Source organism: Polypterus senegalus, chromosome 4 (genome assembly GCF_016835505.1).
Source record: "Polypterus senegalus isolate Bchr_013 chromosome 4, ASM1683550v1, whole genome shotgun sequence".
NCBI lineage: Eukaryota > Metazoa > Chordata > Cladistia > Polypteriformes > Polypteridae > Polypterus > Polypterus senegalus.
This window is the reverse complement of record NC_053157.1, coordinates 227,237,954-227,257,694: the sequence shown is the minus strand read 5'-3', so window position 1 is coordinate 227,257,694 and position 19,741 is coordinate 227,237,954. Positions and strand designations below refer to the sequence as shown.

Here is a 19,741-nt window from a genome sequence, read left to right as displayed (position 1 = left end):
ATGCTAATAAAGTGGGGTTTCCTCTTCACGTTTCCCCGCTCACTTGGTTTAAATATGTTGATACTGATATCTATCTCCTGTTACAGAGCACCATATCATCAAAGCATTATCAGACCTTAAAAATTGTTAAGGAGACCCTTGTATACAGACTATCAATTATTAACATGAATATAGTTTCTAACTTTAATTGCATTAATGCAATTTTACCCTTTTTCGCCTCCTACTAGGTACTGGACTGAAGTTAGATCCTTTGTATCCTAATTCTTGTGGAATACAAAAAGACCTTCTATTAAACACTAGTCTTTAATTTGTAATAAATCCAAAGGAGGACTTGGAATTATGTCACTGAATATTTGCAGTAGGCTAGACCCTCCCCATTAATCCTCACTCCTTGTTTTCCATTGAATCTTTTTTAGCATCTCCTAGCTTCCTCACTGTTTTCCCATCTCTACTATTCTACATTGGCCGCAATTTTTCCTACACTTTGAGGATATGGCACAGGGATGGACTGTTTCATGGCCAATATTTTGTTTGTAATTCACATGCCCCTTTTTTAGCTGTATGTATTGGTGGCAATCCTATTTTCTTTTCACCTTTTTTGCATCAGTGTATTTTGACTCTTAGGGATATTTATGATGACATTGGACTCAGGACCTACCAGTCGCTGAGGTTCATTTATAATATTCCCAATTCTTCTTCCTTCTGTTTATAACTCAGATGTTTTCTTAAGGTGACTGGTGTACCACAGTCCTCTCCAATTTCTTCCCACCCTCTCTATATTGTCTTTGCTGTCTTTCCCCACAATGAGGTTGGTGGCTGCCCTGGATGTAGCTCTTTGTGGGGCATCCTACAGGTCCTTACCTATAAATTCAATCTGGCAGCACAACCTTTCCTGTGTCCCTTATATTTCATGAAAATTGTTTTTTTAAAAATGTGTAATTTTCAGCATACTCAGTTCTAATATGAACACCAATTATATTTATATTTATATCAGTCTGACTTTGGATCTTAACTATCACATGAAAATCCATGGTATTTTTCCACACGTGTTCAGGGACTTCCCACTGGTTCATGCTTTCTGGTCTGCTGTTCTGCATTCTTTCTACTAATAACCCTCTGGTACTTCATATATTCCTTTTGTGAGACCTTTCTTCTCTTACCTTTACTGTTATCCACAGAGGTTATTTTTTTTAGAAACAATCGCTACAAAAATATTGTTAGCCTTTCGCTGGAAATTCCCTAACTCTCTACACATTTCCTTCTGTAAATCTTTTTTCTATAATTTACTCTTACTCAAACTATGGATTAATATGTCATCTGGTCCCAGTAATGAAAGGTGGGAGTTAGTGGTGAACCTGGTTCAAAATTAGATGGTGGGCAGTCAGTTGCACTGACCTTTCTCTTAATATTTAATTTTTCCATTTTTCATGTATTCCTTTTCGTTCTCCCCTGTGCTCATTACTAATGTTCCTATTTTTTGGATACTTCAGGCAATGACAATCTACTTGATTTATATTCTGCAGCACTGGAACATAAATAGATGTGAAACACAAACTCACTTAATAGTATTGGGAAAAGATATAAATATTTTATCAAGTATGTTTACCTTTAATAATAAAACATGGTTTTTGATACCTCCTTATTTTCACCTTTGGACATTGATGATGCTTACGTGATATGCATTGAAACTAGTACTGTATCAGGTTTAAACAGAATAATACGTCATAAGGACACTAAAAGATTTCTCATTGTATTTCCTTACTAAGCCCACCCTTTCCTTGCTGAATCACTGTATGTGTCTATAACATTACAATGTATTCCCACAATATACGAGCTACACTTATGTTCCATTTTTCTATATAATTGACAATTAGCTGGTGACATATTAAATGAAGTCAGACTTGAGTCATGCTTGGTATTTCTCAACTTTTGTGCAGCTTCCCACTAGTTATTACTCACTGAAATAAAAACACTCTTGGGCATCTGGATAAGTTCATTTTGAATCCAAGAAGTCAACTGAAAAACATCTTACATAAAAAAATATATTTGTTTTAATGGTAGTGGCAAAAACCATTACCTTGAAATGTTTTCATTCAGAAATTAGAATTAATTACAATTAAATAGAAATCTGGTGATCTAATACTCTCATGGGATATATTAGAACAGGGAGGCATGGTGGTGCAGTGGTAGCACTGCTGCCTCACAGTAAGGAGACCCGGGTTCCTGTCCCGGGTCCTCCCTGTGTGGAGTTTGCATGTTCTCCCCGTGTCTGCGTGGGTTTCCTTCCAAAGACATGCAGGTTAGGTGGATTGGCGATTCTAAATTGGCCCTAGTGTGTGGATGTGTTTGAGTGTGTCCTGTGGTGGGTTGGCACCCTGCCCAGGATTGGTTCCTGCCCTGTGTTGGCTGGGATTGGCTCCAGCAGCCCCCCGTGACCCTGTGTTTGGATTCAGCGGGTTAGAAAATGGATGGATGGAATATTAGAACAATTCTGATGAGAGATCCTGCCCCTGAAAAGAATGTGTTCTGCTGTGCAGGTTAGGTATCAATGCAACTGAAGGCAAAGATCACTGTGTGACTATTGAATTAGTGCAGTGAGGACAGTTTGGAACACTAAGAGCTTCAGGTGATTTTTCTTTTAACTGGTTATTCCTAATCACAATCCTCATCAATGCTCACAAGTTCTGGACAGAAACAATTACATTATGAGTTTATGTGCATAAAATGAAGTTCTTACACAGGCATTCCATACTGAATTGATGGGATTAGAAACTTGACAATGCAGGAAGACCTCAACATGGAACTACTGCTTCTCCAGATATATGCAATAATATGTTTAGACACTGTACTTCAAATACAAAAAAATAAATAAATAAATGTGTGGTGTTTGGAGAAATATATGATTTAGACATATCAGCATGACTATTCGCCTTTTATACCTTGATCACTCAAGGTACATCTATGAAGAACATTCATAAATTGGCAAATTTACAGTATACACAAATCATCCTTTATTTGTTTCTGTTTGTGGTTCTTTATGTGATTATGAGATTGTGCAATGCCCAATAAGGAGTGGCATAGTTAGCACACTTTGTCTGTGCTTTTTTGGAACCCCCAGAAATGACTTTTATCATCAAATTTTTGTGCCATGCAACAATAATTTGAAATAAACTGAAATTTTTGCAAAAGATAGTCATCATTTTTTTCAAAAATAGTAATATCCTAGCACCTCTTCTTTCCAATCAGTCAACATGCGATGGTACGTGCAAGGTTTTGACAAAGACTGATTTTTAGATGTATAATGTGAAAAGGCGCCGTTGGAATAGCCTTGTCTGTCTGTCTGCACAAATGAAACATGCTTTGTTGAAATTTGGCACACTTATTCTGCAAGGAAATTAGTTGAGGTAGTTCATTTTTGTTAAAATACCTATAACAGGGCACACTGTGCACATACTGTATTTGATTCTATTAAAAAGCTTTGACAAATTTGCAGACTCACCTGTCTTGAAACCAGAAACATTCTGTGCGACTTCAATTAAGGATTACTGTTTTAAATCTACCTTTTGAGTGCTGACTTTAACTTGTACTGTATGTTTGTATATTTTCCTCTTTTACTTGCCTGTCAGATAGAAAAACAAAATGCTAATAGATATTTGTGAAACAGCAGGAATGATGCCCACCCGTGAGCTACATCTCTGCTACACCTGCTTGCTTCTCCTGCTGACTGAGATAAGTTAACCGTAAAAGTAACTTATCAATATATGAACATAAGAGGAATGAAAGTGTGTACTGTAAGCACAAAATGGGGGAAATACATACTCGGTGTTTATGTTCCACTGAAAACTTCCCAGCAGCATTATTTGAACATTGTAATGATTCAATATTTTTCTGACGCTACCATTTATCAGCAAAGCCCCAGACCTGCTCTTCATAATGGGCCAAAGCAGCCAAAAATTTAAACTTGAGATTTTCAAAAATGTTATATTTAAAGAAATTTACAATACAGTTAGTGAAACACTCTCCACAATCAATCAGTGCCATTTTTACATTTCTTGAATTGTACGCTGCTGTGAAAACTATTGAGCCACCATACAAATGCATTTAACTGCCTTCTGTTATCGCTGTTACTTTTGAATACAACTTATCATTACCAAAAATATTTAAAATGTAATAATAATAGTAATAACACATTTTATTTATATAATACCATTTTCATGCTAAAAGTGCATCAGAGAAATTCAGAAAGAGCAACAGGATATGTAAAATATTCGATACAAATTATATCTGCATAAAACACTTAATAAAGATAATTACAGGATATACAAAGCATCAACATCAAAATACAAAATACTAAAAGAAAACCCTAAGCAAATAATATTATTTGTGGTGCAAACACAAATCTTCCTTGATATCTGGACAGAGACAGTAAGCAAAGAGAAGAGTGAGAATGTCAGGGTAAGTTCAAAGCCTGCCTTAAATTTGTTTTAAATTGTTTTTGAAAGAATGAATCGATGAATTGTATTAGTTTCATTATTTAGGTTTTTAATTTTATTACAGGAAAAGTGAAGGAATCTTTCATAGTCTTCAGTGGAACAGGTGATTGGGCTAAATGCAGGTTGAAGTAGTTCATTAATCCCAGAGAACAAAGCTCTTAGGTCATCATAGCCATCCTCTATAATTGTGCCATAGTGTGTATTCTTGACTGCAGTTAGTGCATCTCTGTGAGCTGTTTGATGGTCATTAAAAAGCCTGGGCATGCACACTCTATCAAGGTGTTGGCATTATATCATGAATTATAGCATGGAGCTGCATGCTTAAAAGAAATCTCCTTTTGTTTTAAAGGAGCTGTTTTATCTAATGCTGAATGGGGGATGAGATATAGTGATCAACAAGACTTTCTAATATGAATGTAAAAGAGAGAGTCAGAAAAAAATCTAAAATCAATCTAGCAAGGGTTATAGAAACAGATATTTTTAAGGTTTCCAAAAGAAATTTCACACTTAACAGCAGGAAGAGGTGTTGAAACAGTGAGAAAATATTGCTTTGTGGTCAGGAAGGCCCAAATCAGTGCTATGAGTTTTGCTTACAGGTAATCCACATGTACAGACCAGAGGCCTCATGTATAAAGGTGCGTGCACATAAAAATATTGCATACGCCCATTTCCACACTCACATTGAGATGTATAAAAACTAAACTTGGTGTAAAGCCACGCATATTTTCACACTAGCTAAATCCTTGGCGTACGCAAGTTCTCCACTTGGTTTAGTAAACTGGCACCATCCAACGTCAAAGCAGTGGTTTTGTTCCAGTGTGGTTTACCTTTCTTTTTTAGATCCACATCCCTGACGGTTTTATGAAATACATTGAAATTAACCACATATTGTTTATTAGTTTAAGGCATCTGATTGTAATTAACCTGTAACAATATAATTGTCCATGGAATGGACAAACTATTCCAAATACCATAGCTGCTTTAGCGTTGTTACTGTCAAGTATTTATCCCACTGTATCTGAGTGTGGAATCACAGCTCTACAGCAGCTGATCAGAAAGAGAATTATTGGTATACAGCATCAAGCACACGCTGCCTCATCCATGCGCACTTGCCATTGAACTGCTCCCATACGCTTCAAAGCCTTTCCTGTACAGACCTTGCGATTTAGAAACAGTTTCATTCCAAGAGCTCTAAATGCACTCAATCAGTCCATCAAGTGCTCCTTGTAGAACTGTTGGTACCTATAAGTACAATTACCTCACTGTAAACTTGCGATACAGTTATAATATTGCACAACCTGAGCCACTTTACAAAACATGAATGTACATATGATGACGATATCATTTTTAAGATGAAATGCAGCAAAATATGTTTTTTACATTATACAGATAAAATGTTAACATCATTTAAATAATCTACATTGTTAACAATTAAAGAGGACATGGTGTCACAGCGCTAGTGATGATCTGGTGTCCCGTTCAGGGATTGTTCCTGTCTTGTGCTTTATGCTTGCTGGGACTGGCGCAACCCTGGAAGAATAGAGTAATTAAACATGTACTACGAAGACATTTCAATGTTCTTTAAAATTTTTGAAGAATCTGAGTTCTAAGCTTACAAATGGCTTGACGTCTATTACAGAGCTGATTATGTGGCGATTGGGTACTTGGAGAAAGAATAGGAAGAACAGGAATTGGGGGGTAGAACGTTTGAAAGAGACAGTACTGCTGCAATAAATTATTTCTTTGAAGGTTGCTCACGGTGCAGCAAGCATCTTGTGTGAGGCAGGAACAATCTCTGGACAGGGTGCCAGCTCGTCACTATCACTGCACCACTGTGTTCCCATATTTAATAACATGCTTTAATTCTTATCTTCATGAAAATTACTGTATATCAAGTATACATCTCAGTATCTAAATTGTTTAGCGAGCTATAATATCACGAATGTAATGGATTCTGTGTGCTGTCCGAGGAAGAGAAAGCCCGTTTCAGAAGCACTTCGTGATTCACACATATAGAGTATATAGAAGAACACATACAATACAAAGCATTTAATGTGCTACTTTAGTTAAGATGGTATTTGAGAAACTAGTAAATTAAACGATTTTAAGATGAAGTTTATGATATTCTACTTTAATGACAAAATAAACTACATGATTAAAGTGGAAATTTCAAGATTAAAGTTGACATTTCAAGTTTTTTTTTGCAGCTGTGTGCCTATTTCTTGTCTTTTCTCTGTACCCTAATAAGATTCCATATGACTCTCAGGTGGTGGGCTACGACTCGCCTTTTCACTGCAACTTTGATATCTGACAACCTTTTTTTTTATTCTGGGCACTGAACTTGTGAACTTGAACTTTCGAGTTTCTCCAGCACTCTATGTCACTCGATCAACTTCCTTTTGTTGTTTATACTACTATTTAAACCAACAAATAGTACGTTTTTCCTTGCCTCCACTTGATATTCACTTAAATTCTTCTATTTTCCCCTGTGCTTTTGCGATTGCCTTTGCACAGAACGCTGTGCTTAAAGGCCAATTTATATTTATTTGCATATTCAATGAGGTGTAATTCTTGGAGGAGTTTTGGAGTGGTGGCAGGCGGCTGCACGTGTGTTACTTTTCACACTCACCAGGATTTATGTAGTGGAAGAACATGGCATACATACAGATTTATGCATCTGGATTTTTTGGTGCATACGCACATTTCCGCTTTTGTCCGTACACCATGTTTTAGTGTGAATTCTACGCACAGCGTTATGCATGAGGCCCCAGGTCTAATATGTGACCACCAGAGTGGCTGAAAAAATGAAAAGCTTCAAATTTCAAATCAGTTAACTAAATCCACAAAAGCACCCGAATGTTATACCATGTGTAGATCTTCTAACTTGTTAAACTCACATTGGTTGTAATCAATGCATGTCACATGCATGTCTTCTATACAGCAAAATAGTTAGCAGGTAAGTATTTCCTACACTTCACCCTTCATGCGCTGGTCCGGCTAAGGGTTCCACCCTAGTTTTATAAAAAGTCCCTACTTATTTTTACAACTCTTGGAGGATTGCAAGTAAAACCTGAGGCATAATCTGGCTGGTATCCCCACTGTTTTTTCCCTATGGGTGGGTGTCTGCTTCAGCTTCTGCATGAGGCAACCAGGCAACATTTTTATTACATGTTCAGACTACCTGAACTGGCTTCTTACTGTCCGAACACAGAGCAGCTCTCTTGCAAGGTCTTCCTCTACTGTTGAGCTCCTTAACCTACAATGGAGAAGTAGCGCAACAACCCTGAATAGCAAGGATGGCAATGACGGCTAAACTGGTGAGCCAACTTTTGAAATATGCTGTATTTTGTTTAAAAATAGGTGTTGTGACAAGTGTGCATGCCAATCTAATATAAACAAACCTGCAACTGACTGTTCAGTTAGCAAAGTGCATTTGTTTAACATGAGATATTTCCTTTCCTGATGGTTATGTGAAATATTTGACCATCCAATCTTAGGTCTTGTCTCCATTTCCATATTGCTACTGTTTTTTTTTTTCTCTAAATGCGTCAGCATCCTGGAATGTGTAGTGTCCTTTACAGTCAATCCAGAGTTTCTCATTGAGCCTGTAGGGTGTGCAGTTCTGTGTCTCACTTTTTTTAAGGTCTCATGTTGAAAGTTATTGCCTTGGCTGCCATTTCACAGATTCTTTTCCTTAATCTGCTGCAGAAAACATCATGCCAGCCAGTATAATTTTGCTTCATGTGTAGCTGGACACAGTCCTCTCCATTGGGATGTTGTCCATTTTGATTCCAATTATCTGGTTGAAGTTTTCCATCCCGGCTCTTACCCCAAAAGCTAAAAGGGGAAAATAACTCATTAGACTTACTCTTGAATACCAAATTTCAAGTGTGCAGCAGCATGAACTAAGAATAAAAAGGAAAACAGATGAAGTTATAGCTTTTTGTTTACACCTACTAAAGATATATGGAGACTCTAAAGGAAAGAAAAACAAAAAAAAAACCAGTATTTTTTTAGGAGATGATGAAACTGTGTGAGATATAGACTCAGAATATCAGCACCTGAGGTGCTGTGATCAGTTTTGGTCTCCACATTACAATTACAAGACAAAACAGCACTACAGAAGAGCAATGAGGCTGATTCTGTGAGTAAGAGGTATGAGATATTAAAAGAAATTAGAGCAAACAGATTAGGAAGGGTAGTGATTGAAGTGTTTTTAAATTCTAGAAAGAAATAGTGTAGTGCAACAAGGCTGTTACTTTAAAATAAATTTTGAGACAAGAACCCAGGAATATAGTTGAAAACCTGTTAAGGGCAGATTTTGCACAGATTTTTGAAAGTTTTTCTTTACACAAAAAACCATGCACACCTGGAATAAAATAACAAGTTTATGGGAACTCCGAATTTCCACTTGATGTTATTTTGGACAATCTAGGTGTGTGGTATAGAAGAACATCAACGACCTGTTCTCATCATAATCTTTGTAATATTTGCTAATGTAAGAATAGAATTGAAAGGATGTGCCAAAGAGAAAAATAGGAGCTGGAATCAAAGGTGAAAATATAAAGGACAAATCTGGCAAAACATGACAAAATTCGAGAATTTTATAATTGTATATTTCTCGACACAAAAACAATGGATTTGAATAGAAAGAGGACAGCACATAGTTGTAATGAGCATTTACAAACCTTAACTTTCTCTTTGTCCATCATCATTTGTGTTAAATTAAAACTGAATGTCTATTTAAATTGATTGATGTGAAAAATAGGTAACCTTCATGCTGTTCCTTGCTCCGAGTTTTTTTCAAATGACAGATTTTGTGCTGTTTCCATCGAAGTCTCAGTGTGAATAAAACCCACTTGAGACACCCAACCATGTGAAGTGCAGCTTAAGAAGTCGAGCATATGCATGATAGGCTTTATACTTTTCATACCTTAGACGTGAATCCAGAGGTCGGCCATCCACCCATACAAAATGACCTTCGACTGCTGAATCAGTCAGTCCAATCCAGTAAGATTCCAAACCATTGCGATTCAACTCATTTTGTAAAAAATTCTGAAAAGAAAGAACATTTCCATAAGTAAAAAACTAGCACTACATTGAAATGCCAGTTAGAGATGGTCTGGATTTATTTAGGTGCTTAAGTGTTTTTCACAGAAAGAACTCTACCAGCTTTTTTGTAAACAATGATGTTGATCAATTGCTAGTGTTGCATTTCTTCATTTCCCTTCCATTTCTCCATCCTTTTTGTCTCTTGTCTTTGACAATCCCAATTTGTGACTTCTCCAATCGGCCTCCTTCTCTGCTGATTTGTGTGAAGTAGGTTTCATTCAGCTTGCCAATTGATATGAGTTTTAACTGACTGATTTGTCCACTTGTTACGTTCACCAGCACCATGAATACTGCTTGATGTTTGTGCAGCTTTTTCACGAAATAACAATGTGAATGTAAAATTGTGCTTTGCACCCTATGTTGGCTGGGATTGGCTCCAGCAGACCCCCGTGATCCTGTAGTTTGGCTATAGCAGGTTGGATAATGGATGAATGGATGGAGGTAAGATTGTTTCGTGACATTTGTATACAGTTTATTTTCTAAGAAATGAGAAAGAATATGAATGTAATTAGTCACTTTTTCAGTATACTACTGTGATAATAATCATTAGAATGACATTCCATTCTACAAAAAGAATCTTTTGTCAATGAAGTACCATTACTCACAAACTTTATGAGTATAGAAAGGTGCCTGAAAATTCATAGATGTTGTGGAAAAATACAAAACAGCTTGATCAATCTGGTGTACGTGACAAGAGCCATGTAAAACTCTGCTTGCCCATGGCGAATGTGACAAGGGTCAGGCAAACTCTGCGTGCCCAAAGTATGCGTGCTAAGTGCTACTTCTTGTTTTAAGGTTACTACACAAAAAACCACAAGTGTGGACTCATCGAGCCTCAAACTAAGGAAACTAACAGATGTATTCCACCTTTAGATTTCTGGTAATGCTGATTTAGGGTAATATTTTTAAATACTTGTGTAACTAAAATCATAAGACAAAAGCCCTATAAAAATATGGGACACCGACCCCTCGGGGCAGACGGAGGGCAGGTGTCCTAGGACTGTGCTTCTCGGTTGTTTAACCTTTGCCTGGTGTGTATCAATAAAAATTTTTTACTAACTTTAATTATATCTCTCTGTCTTCAGTCTCAAGAAACGACACTATAGAAAAAGTGTCCACAATGTACAAAACTCTGTCAGACTGTCCATGGACCTGGGAATTGTAGTTTGTTACCTCTAAGGTGTAGGCTACTTGTTCTTTCACCTCCACTCCTTCAACACCTGACAAAGGTTTATATTGCCCATAATAAATCTTCACCTTATCTCTCAGTAGCCAGCTAGTTTGAATCTCATTGAGACAAAAAATTTACCTGCTCCTCCTCACTTTCTATAATCACCAGATGTCCCCTCATTGAGGTGCAGTTATCACGACTTGAGTCCCAGTCCAGTTTATTAGAGGAGAAAAAGTAACACTTGGAATTGAGCAGCAGCCACCCCTGTGGACACATTGAACAAGTCTGACCTGTGGAAGAGGGACATTAAAAGAGAAAGAGAAGCTGTGAAGAAGATTTAATGGAAATACTGTATATCATTGAGTCCAAACCTCAGCTCTGCAACATGTAATTCAAATTGCTTCATAGTTACAAATAAACACACAAGCTGCAGGTTACAACCATCCTGAAGAACAGCAGCAGCACACCAGTTCAAGGGTAGGCATAGGCATCAAAGATAATCTGTGAGAAGGCAGACACTTCTAAAAATACTAACTGTATGGCAGTTTGCCCATTTGCTTCCTTATAAAATACTCGCCTTCTCACCTCTCTTTCATTTTAAGCCTTTCTTGCTTCCATCACTTGAGCATCTCGTTAGTTTACTCTGTGGTCACGGGAACTATGAACAGGGATGGCTTTAAACCTACCACCTTAGGTTACTTTTGCCCAGGCCTAAAATTCATTCTGGCAGACCCTGAGACCACTTCAACACCCAAGCCATTGCCAACATATAAAATGTTAAGCGTCAAAGGCAGTGTCTGAGGTGTCTCATTTGAAAAAGACACATGGTCTCACTCCTTTCATTCAAGGGCTGCATGCTGTCATCTGGTAGGCTGTACAAAAAAAATTGCAGATGTCAAATTAAAAAAGTAACACACCTTTGCCTTATTGTCAACCTTCAGTATTCTTCACATATTCATATCTAGCAACCTTCATGTATGTTACCCATTTCCTGCAACATTCTACTTCTGTCTTTCTCCTTTATCAGTGCTTCTGCAGTTTCTTGAATAATGATATGCACAACAGCCAACTTTAATTTTACAATTTCAAAAAATTGACAGTAGAATTCTTTTGTATGCAATATTGCAAAAGCAAAATGTTAAACCCCCTAAAAATATAAACATAGACAAAAACAAACAAACAAAAAAAAATCCCACTCAGCAAAAATCAGGAAAGAATATTGAAGGGGGACAAAAAATGCAATGAAGATGACAGAAGGGCTGTTTAGTTCAACAGAGCACCTTGGGCACAACAGACACCATTTCCAATATTGGAAATCACAGCACAAACAGACCATTGTCCTAGTCCGCAACACAAATCTCTCTCTCTGCAGCTACTCACAAGAGTACACTAGCAAGTGTGGCATCACTTTGGGGGCCATATCCACCTCACCATCACTAGGTGGGGTCTTCCTGCTTTGCAAGGGAGTTTGCAATGGTTCTCAGACAGGAACCTTTCTTCATGGGTTAATTTTGTAAATTTAACCTGCCACAAAACACTTCAGTTTAGCAATTTTTTGGTGAAACAGTTTTACTACAAATTGAGTTTGGAACAAATCACTAAATTCTCACTATTAGAAATACAGGCCTACATAAAAGGCAACTTCTTTTGCATCAGAAAATCCTTTATTGAATATTATTTTGAAAGTGTGCTGGCTAACAAAATGTTGTTATGGACAGAAGGAAGGACCCACAGGAAGGCCACCATTAGTGAATATGAGGCCCTTACTAGAAGGAAGAAAGGAAAAAGGTATGGCAGAGTAACAGTGGCTTATGAGGATAGCAGATTCTGTACAGTGTGATGTGTGGAGTAATAAGAGAGACCAGTGTAGGAGAGAGTGGCAAAATGGTGGTGTCTGATAATTTTACCAAAGATCACTACAGAAGACCTAACCCAATAAGATGGCTAGAGTGCCTGGCCCAGAACTTTAAGAAAGGAAACCACAAAGCACTGATGGAAGACTCAAAATCTGCTAGAGATATTGTGTGGTGGCAAAATGGGAATCAACTACACTATGATGCCAAGCCAATTTAGAGAGACTAATCACCCTGGTGTTCATTCTATCTATCTATCTGTAATATAGTGCATTTTCTATCTATCTATCTATCTATCTATCTATCTATCTATCTATCTATCTATCTATCTATCTATCTATCTATTCTGGTAGGGATAGGGGTGATTGGAGAAGACTAAAATATACATGTAAAGTACACATAGAATTTGTCCAGACTAACAATCAAATCAAGGTCTTTGGACCTGTGAGTCAACACGGCTAAACAATACTCCACTGTGTTCTGTATTATCATTAAATACTATAAATGGAAAAACATGCATAAATAACAAAATGTCAATTTCTTTTTCATAATTACTCTTTAAGTTAGGATAAGTAACATTATAATATGATATCATGTTTAATTCACTTATACACTTTAGAATTGTGGGTGGCAGGTGGAAGGAACACCAGAGAATTCTCAGGAAAAATATACACAGACACAGCAATAATGTGGAATACAGATAAGATCTGGATACAGGATTAAGACACATGGCACTTGATGAAGTACCATTATGTCTGTGCCAATAGGTGTGTTATCAAAAATACAATTCTATATTGAGTTATAGCTCAGAGCAAATGCATTTCAATAAAAATGTAAACATTTTTTACATTGCAAAGAATTCAGTTGCAGCTGCATTTTCCATCTCTTCATTGATTAATTTGTCCATTTTGTAATCCTTTCTATCCATTTCAGAGTTACATCCATGGGTTAAGAGAGACAAAAAATGTTCTATTTGCTGCATTCACTTACTTTGTGAGGATTTCTCCAGTGCAGAGCATTGCTTTTCAAGAGCAGAGAGTTTTGTTGAAAGCTCAGTGTTCCTCTGGCTCAGAGTGGCAATCTCAGACTGCAGTATCCTAAGTTCTTGCTCCATGAAGGAATCATTTTGCTGCCGTGTAACAGCAATGTCCTCATTCTTGATTGTGATGAAATCTAATGGAAAACAGCCATTACACTCTAGTCATCCACAGAAGCACAAGTCAAACAAAAAGTCTAGATGCAGTGTAGGCTTCCATGTTACCTTAACCTAAAACCAGATTAGTTAGCAGATTAAATAACTGGCATAGCAATACAGCAAACCAAGTGCAATAGGATAACTTAAAATGACAGGCAGCATATCTCCAGTTATAGTAGTCCTAATCATTTGCATTTGCAAAATTGTAATTTGCTTTGAATAGAAAATAAACATAAGCAATAATTTCTCTTTGCTCCAAAATAATCAGTTCTCTTTTAGCTGATCTCTGAATTCTTTTTCTGAACTCTGAACAGATCAGACTGATCTGTTTTAAACACCCCATTACAAGTGAAGTATCAATTATTTTTTTTTGCTCCTTTCATTGATCACAAACTCATTTTTATATGAGATTTAATACCGAGTATGTTAAGATGATTGTATTGCGAAGATGTAGAAAGTGGCAGGCTACAAAAGCAAAGAAAGACGGGTCAAGAAATGACCAATGTGTTTACTTTGAAATGTAAATCAAAACAAAACTCAACAAGCGAAGTCGGAAAAAGAGTTATTTGTTCTCTTATAAAATAAAAATAAGCACATAAAGATAATTCAATCTAAATCAAAATGATACTGTAATTCATTAATGGAATAACCTTTGAAGCCTATTGCTATACATGATGAGGTGAGTTCACAACCTCCCGTCATAAGGTAAAGGTTTATGTAACTTACAGTAAATCACAAGGAGGACAATGGCAGCCACAAGTGCTCCACAGATGAACAGCAGCAGTTTCACCAGAAGGGTTTTCAATTTGGTATGTAAAACTGATCCTAGATATAATGAAAAAAGATCAAATCAAAATCAAAAGCAGTATATATGTCTAAAAATGAATTATGTAGCTAGTGATGGGCATTCTGCTAGCTAGCGGTACAATTCCGTGTGTTACATGTAATTTTATTTGGAGAATTTCTTTCAATTCAGTTTAGGCATGATGAACACATGGAGACATAGCACATAAACAAAACCATTTTCTTTAGTGTACATTTCAAGAAAATTAGGGCAACAACTATGATTTCATGTTGAGAGAAAGTTAGCTTTGCAAATGTTGGCTGCAAACGCTACCATCTTTTCAAACTGACTTGCTCCTTTGTATCTTAAATTAATGTTTTTCAGAGTATTAAGTGGATTTGGGAGAATTAAGTGAAAAGGACTGGCAGACTTTTTTTGTCAGAATTTCCCGTTCTTTCCTAGATTGCTGTAATGTTCTAACATGCATTAAATGTAAAGTTGGTCACAAAAACAAAAAAGTCAATGTGGAGCATTGGTTGTATGTATTTGAACCAACTGAGTCATGAAAATATGATAAAAGATAAAGTTGAGATAAGCTTGTATAATACATGTAATCCATAAATAGAGTTTGAACTCAACTATGATTCAACTGGGCTGTACACATCCTGAAGACATGCAGGTTTGTGTGATTAGTGAAAAATGTGCATGATGTAACATTTATACTTCTCAGGTCTGAGAGCATCAACTGATATTTGATTATCATTAAGATAATGGATATGGAACATCAGGAACTATCTTTATTTTTCCCCTATTGTCTTCAAAATTTTTTGAGATTGAGACAGTGTCTGAAGAGTTATGCCAATAAATCCTTTTTGAATAAGGTTGAACTTTAAAAGGGCAAATAAGATCACTGCTTCTACTAGCCACTAGATTAAGCTAAAATGATCAAACATTCCATCTTTCTCACTCTGTATCTGAGTAAGGTTATTGAAAAGTTGCTGCATTTAATCTCTGCACTTTTGTAATAAAAAATGCTGCTTTCTTTCTTTATTTACTGTATGTTTTGTTGCTGGGTGTTAGGAGTTGTCAAAACAGTCCTCCCTTCCTTGTAACTACCATTGCTATGACACTACATTATTTCTGTTTGCATGCATGGGCCATTGCTTGCTTTCCATCTATAAGTTTAGACATTATATATTGTATGGGCCACAATGATTAAATACATTATCCCCAAAAGAGTGTCAAAATGTATGTTAATTTTCCTGTAATGCACCCATTCCTCATACATCTTGTTCATTCTTTTCTTTAACAACTGCTGTCATAATTTAACTATGATAGACTTTACAGGAATACACCACCCACATTTTTTATATGTTACTTAACCCATGTAGTTTGCAATGATGGCCAAAAAAAAAAGAATAGAGGTAACATATTTTCTGAGAGAATAGGCCCCAATGGTAACTAACAGCAAACAATACCAAAACACCAGTGAAAAAATTCTCATATTACTCCTGTCTCATAATCCACATGTCAAGTCATCCAAGTCATACTCTTAGAAGATCCCAAACACATCTGTTTTTATTAAAATATTGTTAAAGAAAGTACATCTGGAAAAAAAAAACTGTTCTGAATGAAAATGAAATTCACTTAAATGTGACCAAGCATTTGAAAGAGAACATGCCTTTCCTTTCATTCATTGGTCATGAGTGTAGATCAGTATTATTCATTGGCTGACACTACACTTCACCTGATATCAACACTGCAAAGTGAGCTGAGAGATGAGTGCAATTAAAGATTAAAATGGAATTTAACAGATTTAATGGAAAGCAAATAAAAACTTAATTGGGAAGAGAATATACTTGAAACTTGTGCATATCTAAGATGCTTCACCATGTCTGGTTAAAAATGCAGTCAGACCAGAGAAACTGTTAAGTGAGGAACAGGAGAAAGAACAGAATCAAAAGCAAGCAAAGGTCAAAACTGGAAGTTGAAAATAGAGTTGTCAAAACTCAATTGTAAATCAAAAATCAGAGTCAAGTTTCAATAAACAGAAATTACAATATTAAATTAATCATTCAATCTTGGTAACAAGTGACTGTTTCAGGAATGTTTATACCGGTGCGGCCTTGGGTATCATAAAAGAATCCTCATTTAAATGGGCAATGCAACAGCCACAAAATAGTGGTGCCCAATGTCAAACCAGAATGGCATTCAAAAGATGGTAAAAAATAACCAACTTCAAAACAGAAGCTCTATTTAATATTATAATGGGAAAACCTGAGATAACTTTAAAATAATCTGAAATGATAACACACCAACAAGAAGGTCAATTCGCCTGTGCTGTTTCGCAGACTGCTCCTAAATAAACCCAAGGGACTCTAATTGTGGATTAAATATGTACATAACTGAGGGAGGCGGGTCTACAATTCAAGTGTTTGTTCTTATTTGAGCGTTTTCAATTTTGTTTCACCTAATGGTTTTCCAGATGGGGGTTATTTAACAATATTTTAGTACAAGTACATATACAGTATAGGAGACATTGTGAGCATACAGATAGATGACTTTTGTATTATCTGACACGCGGTTGCTGGAAAGGGCTGTGTGGTGCTCCTGATAGCTTTGTAAAAGGACAAAGGTGTAAGTCTTTAGAGTTCTGGTGCTTCCTGTTTTGCTATATGGTTGTGAGACATGGACGTTATTCGGTGACCTGAGATGAAGACTGGACTCCTTCAGTATTGTGTCTCTTCAGAGAATAATTGGGTACCACTGGTTTGACTTTGTGTTAAATGAGCGGTTGCTCACAGAGTCCCAAATGAGGCACATTACCTGTATTGTGAGTGAGCGCCAATTACATTATTACGGCCATGTGGCACGATTCTATAAGGGTGATCCAGCTCACAGGATCCTCATTGTTGAAGACCCGAGTGGATGGACCAGGCCAAGGGGACACCCATGTAACACCTGGCTGCAGCAGATAGATGGTAATTTTTGAAGGGTGGGACTGGACCACATATCTGCCTGCAGGGTTGCCAACTGGAATTTCAGGCTGTTTCATCATGTGGTTGGTGTGGCAACACGCTGTACCAGTACATGCTCCCCAAACTGATCTGACCTGTTTTTGATACTGTTTGGTATTGTCCAGCTTTGGTCACTGTAGATGCCTACTCTATCAGAAAGTTTGTTATCTCCATTGTTTTTATCCGTCAATACAAACTACATGGGTAAATAACATATAGAAAAGCTTTTTTGGGTGGAGTATTACTTTACATTCACTGTAGAGTTAGAAAGGTAGACCCGATAACTGTTTTGTAGTTCATAATGTTCAGGAGTCTTCCTGGTTTGGAAATATTTTTGAACAAACAGAATTAGAAGAATAAAAATATAATCCCTGGCTTTTTAAATGTTACCCATGGACATACTGGTCATTTTATCTGTAATTTCCAAAAAGCTTAACATTTCATTAATATTGCCTTTACCCATCGGCAGGGTTTTGTACCTCTTCACAGGTTAAAATCTTCACAAAAATGTGACTTTAGAGCATTTTCTATTTCTTTTACTTTATATTTCACTTCCTTCTTATTGCCTGTAAGACACTTGATCTCCTCTTTGACCATTGTTGTATTGCTAAAATAATGGAAGAACATTTTTGAGTTGATCTTTTCAATTTCATTAACATTATTCTGAGACTATCTGTTGGCATTTTGGTAACGCTTTAGCTTAGGTACAGTGAAAATGCATCACTTACTCATTTACTGTTTTGCAATAAGACATTAACAAACACTTCTTTGGGTCTTCATCACATTTACAAAGCATTATTAAAATGTTTATTCATCTTTGAAATGTGACCTACTAATAAAACATAATTTTTAAGTGGTCTGAGGTGACTTCATTGAGACACATTTCTCTAGATATTGTATATTTAGTACAACAGCTGTGAATCCTTCATATTAACAAGAAATTTTACTGGCATGTCAATACTCCTAACCTTATCTACTAATGTTTTATAACTGTTATGAAGAGCAAGACAAGTTTTTGATACAATCTTGTTACATAAGATTAAATGAGTAATAGATACATTTTTGCAGTAGCTAAATTAAAGTATTACTGATGTTTCACATATTTTACTTAAGTTTTGCTCTCACAGATTGGTTTACATGCTCAGAGGATCAGAACTGCCACCTGTCTGTCCAGAAAAACAGCAGCTCACACCAAAATCCTCATGTTTTGCTTGTTTCATGATGGTGAAGACAACAAGTTTATGAGCTCCTTTTTCAATTTTTTTTACATTTAAAGCCTGAAACTTCAGCAAAATAAAAAAACAATCTTTTTTTAAAATTAACTTAACCCCCACCTCACTCGTTATTAAAAGCATGCTTATTCATAAATTAACAATCCCAGCAAAATGAAACATATGTTTTTGCTTTGTATTACTTTAGAAACAAATTAAGTGAAGAACTAAAATGGACCTGCATCTTCCATGCCACACACTGATAAAAAATGTCCTCTTTAGAAAATGTTAAGAAGAATAAATGACTGACCAACTACCTCTTGGCTCTCCATTTAGCATCTGGACCCGGAGCCTCACTGCAGCTGTGTAGATGTCTTCTGTTGGGTTTTCTAGTGATCTATAATTATTTTCACTCTCCATTGCTTCAAGCTGTCTACAAATGAGTGAGCTAAAAAGGAAGTCTTACTTAATTGCATTTAACAGGAAAGCATTATCTAACTGATGAACGCAAGGGTCATAGTATTTTTAATGTAGTTTATTCTAGGTCCTTTCTTGGAAATTATGCTGCAGTACTACGTCAGTGAAATTACAACAGATCAAAGTAAAAGATGAGATACATTGAAATGAATTTAGAGAAATGAAAACCAATTGAAAGAGAAGAGAGTAGATAATGAAGACCATCAGTTAGTTCTGGCAGCTGGTAGCTTCCGTCAACATTTAGTGGAGCTATGACTCCACTATTATTATATATTTTACTCCATTATTAGGATTGAATAATGATTTTCCCTCAGTTAAGTCTTTGTAGAGGAAATGTTGAAGTTATTACCTGCCATTATCAGTCATAATGGCTGATTCAAGATATAAATACACCTTCTTCAGTACCATAAAGATGTAACTGTCTTTTC

General features: G+C 36.3%; 1 protein-coding gene across 1 annotated transcript; it reads right to left on the bottom strand.

The window, feature by feature from the left end:
• Positions 1-8,131: 8,131 nt before the first annotated feature.
• On the bottom strand, positions 8,132-19,256 carry LOC120528868 (CD209 antigen-like protein E). Its single transcript, XM_039752946.1, has 6 exons — positions 19,154-19,256; positions 14,551-14,649; positions 13,620-13,802; positions 10,915-11,066; positions 9,427-9,548; positions 8,132-8,330 (listed from the first exon to the last, which is right to left on the bottom strand). The coding sequence occupies exons 1-6, from the start codon at positions 19,254-19,256 to the stop codon at positions 8,132-8,134; spliced, it is 858 nt and encodes a 285-aa protein (XP_039608880.1).
• Positions 19,257-19,741: the final 485 nt, after the last annotated feature.

Excerpts from the sequence above, each read along its gene's own strand:
- LOC120528868 (XM_039752946.1), bottom strand. The coding sequence starts at position 19,256 with ATGGAGAGTGAAAATAATTATAGATCACTAGAAAACCCAACAGAAGAC. Across the intron at positions 14,650-19,153 it reads GCTAAATGGAGAGCCAAGAG|GATCAGTTTTACATACCAAA; the intron begins GTAGTTGGTCAG and ends CATTATATCTAG. Across the intron at positions 8,331-9,426 it reads CCTCTGGATTCACGTCTAAG|CTTTTGGGGTAAGAGCCGGG; the intron begins GTATGAAAAGTA and ends TTCCCCTTTTAG.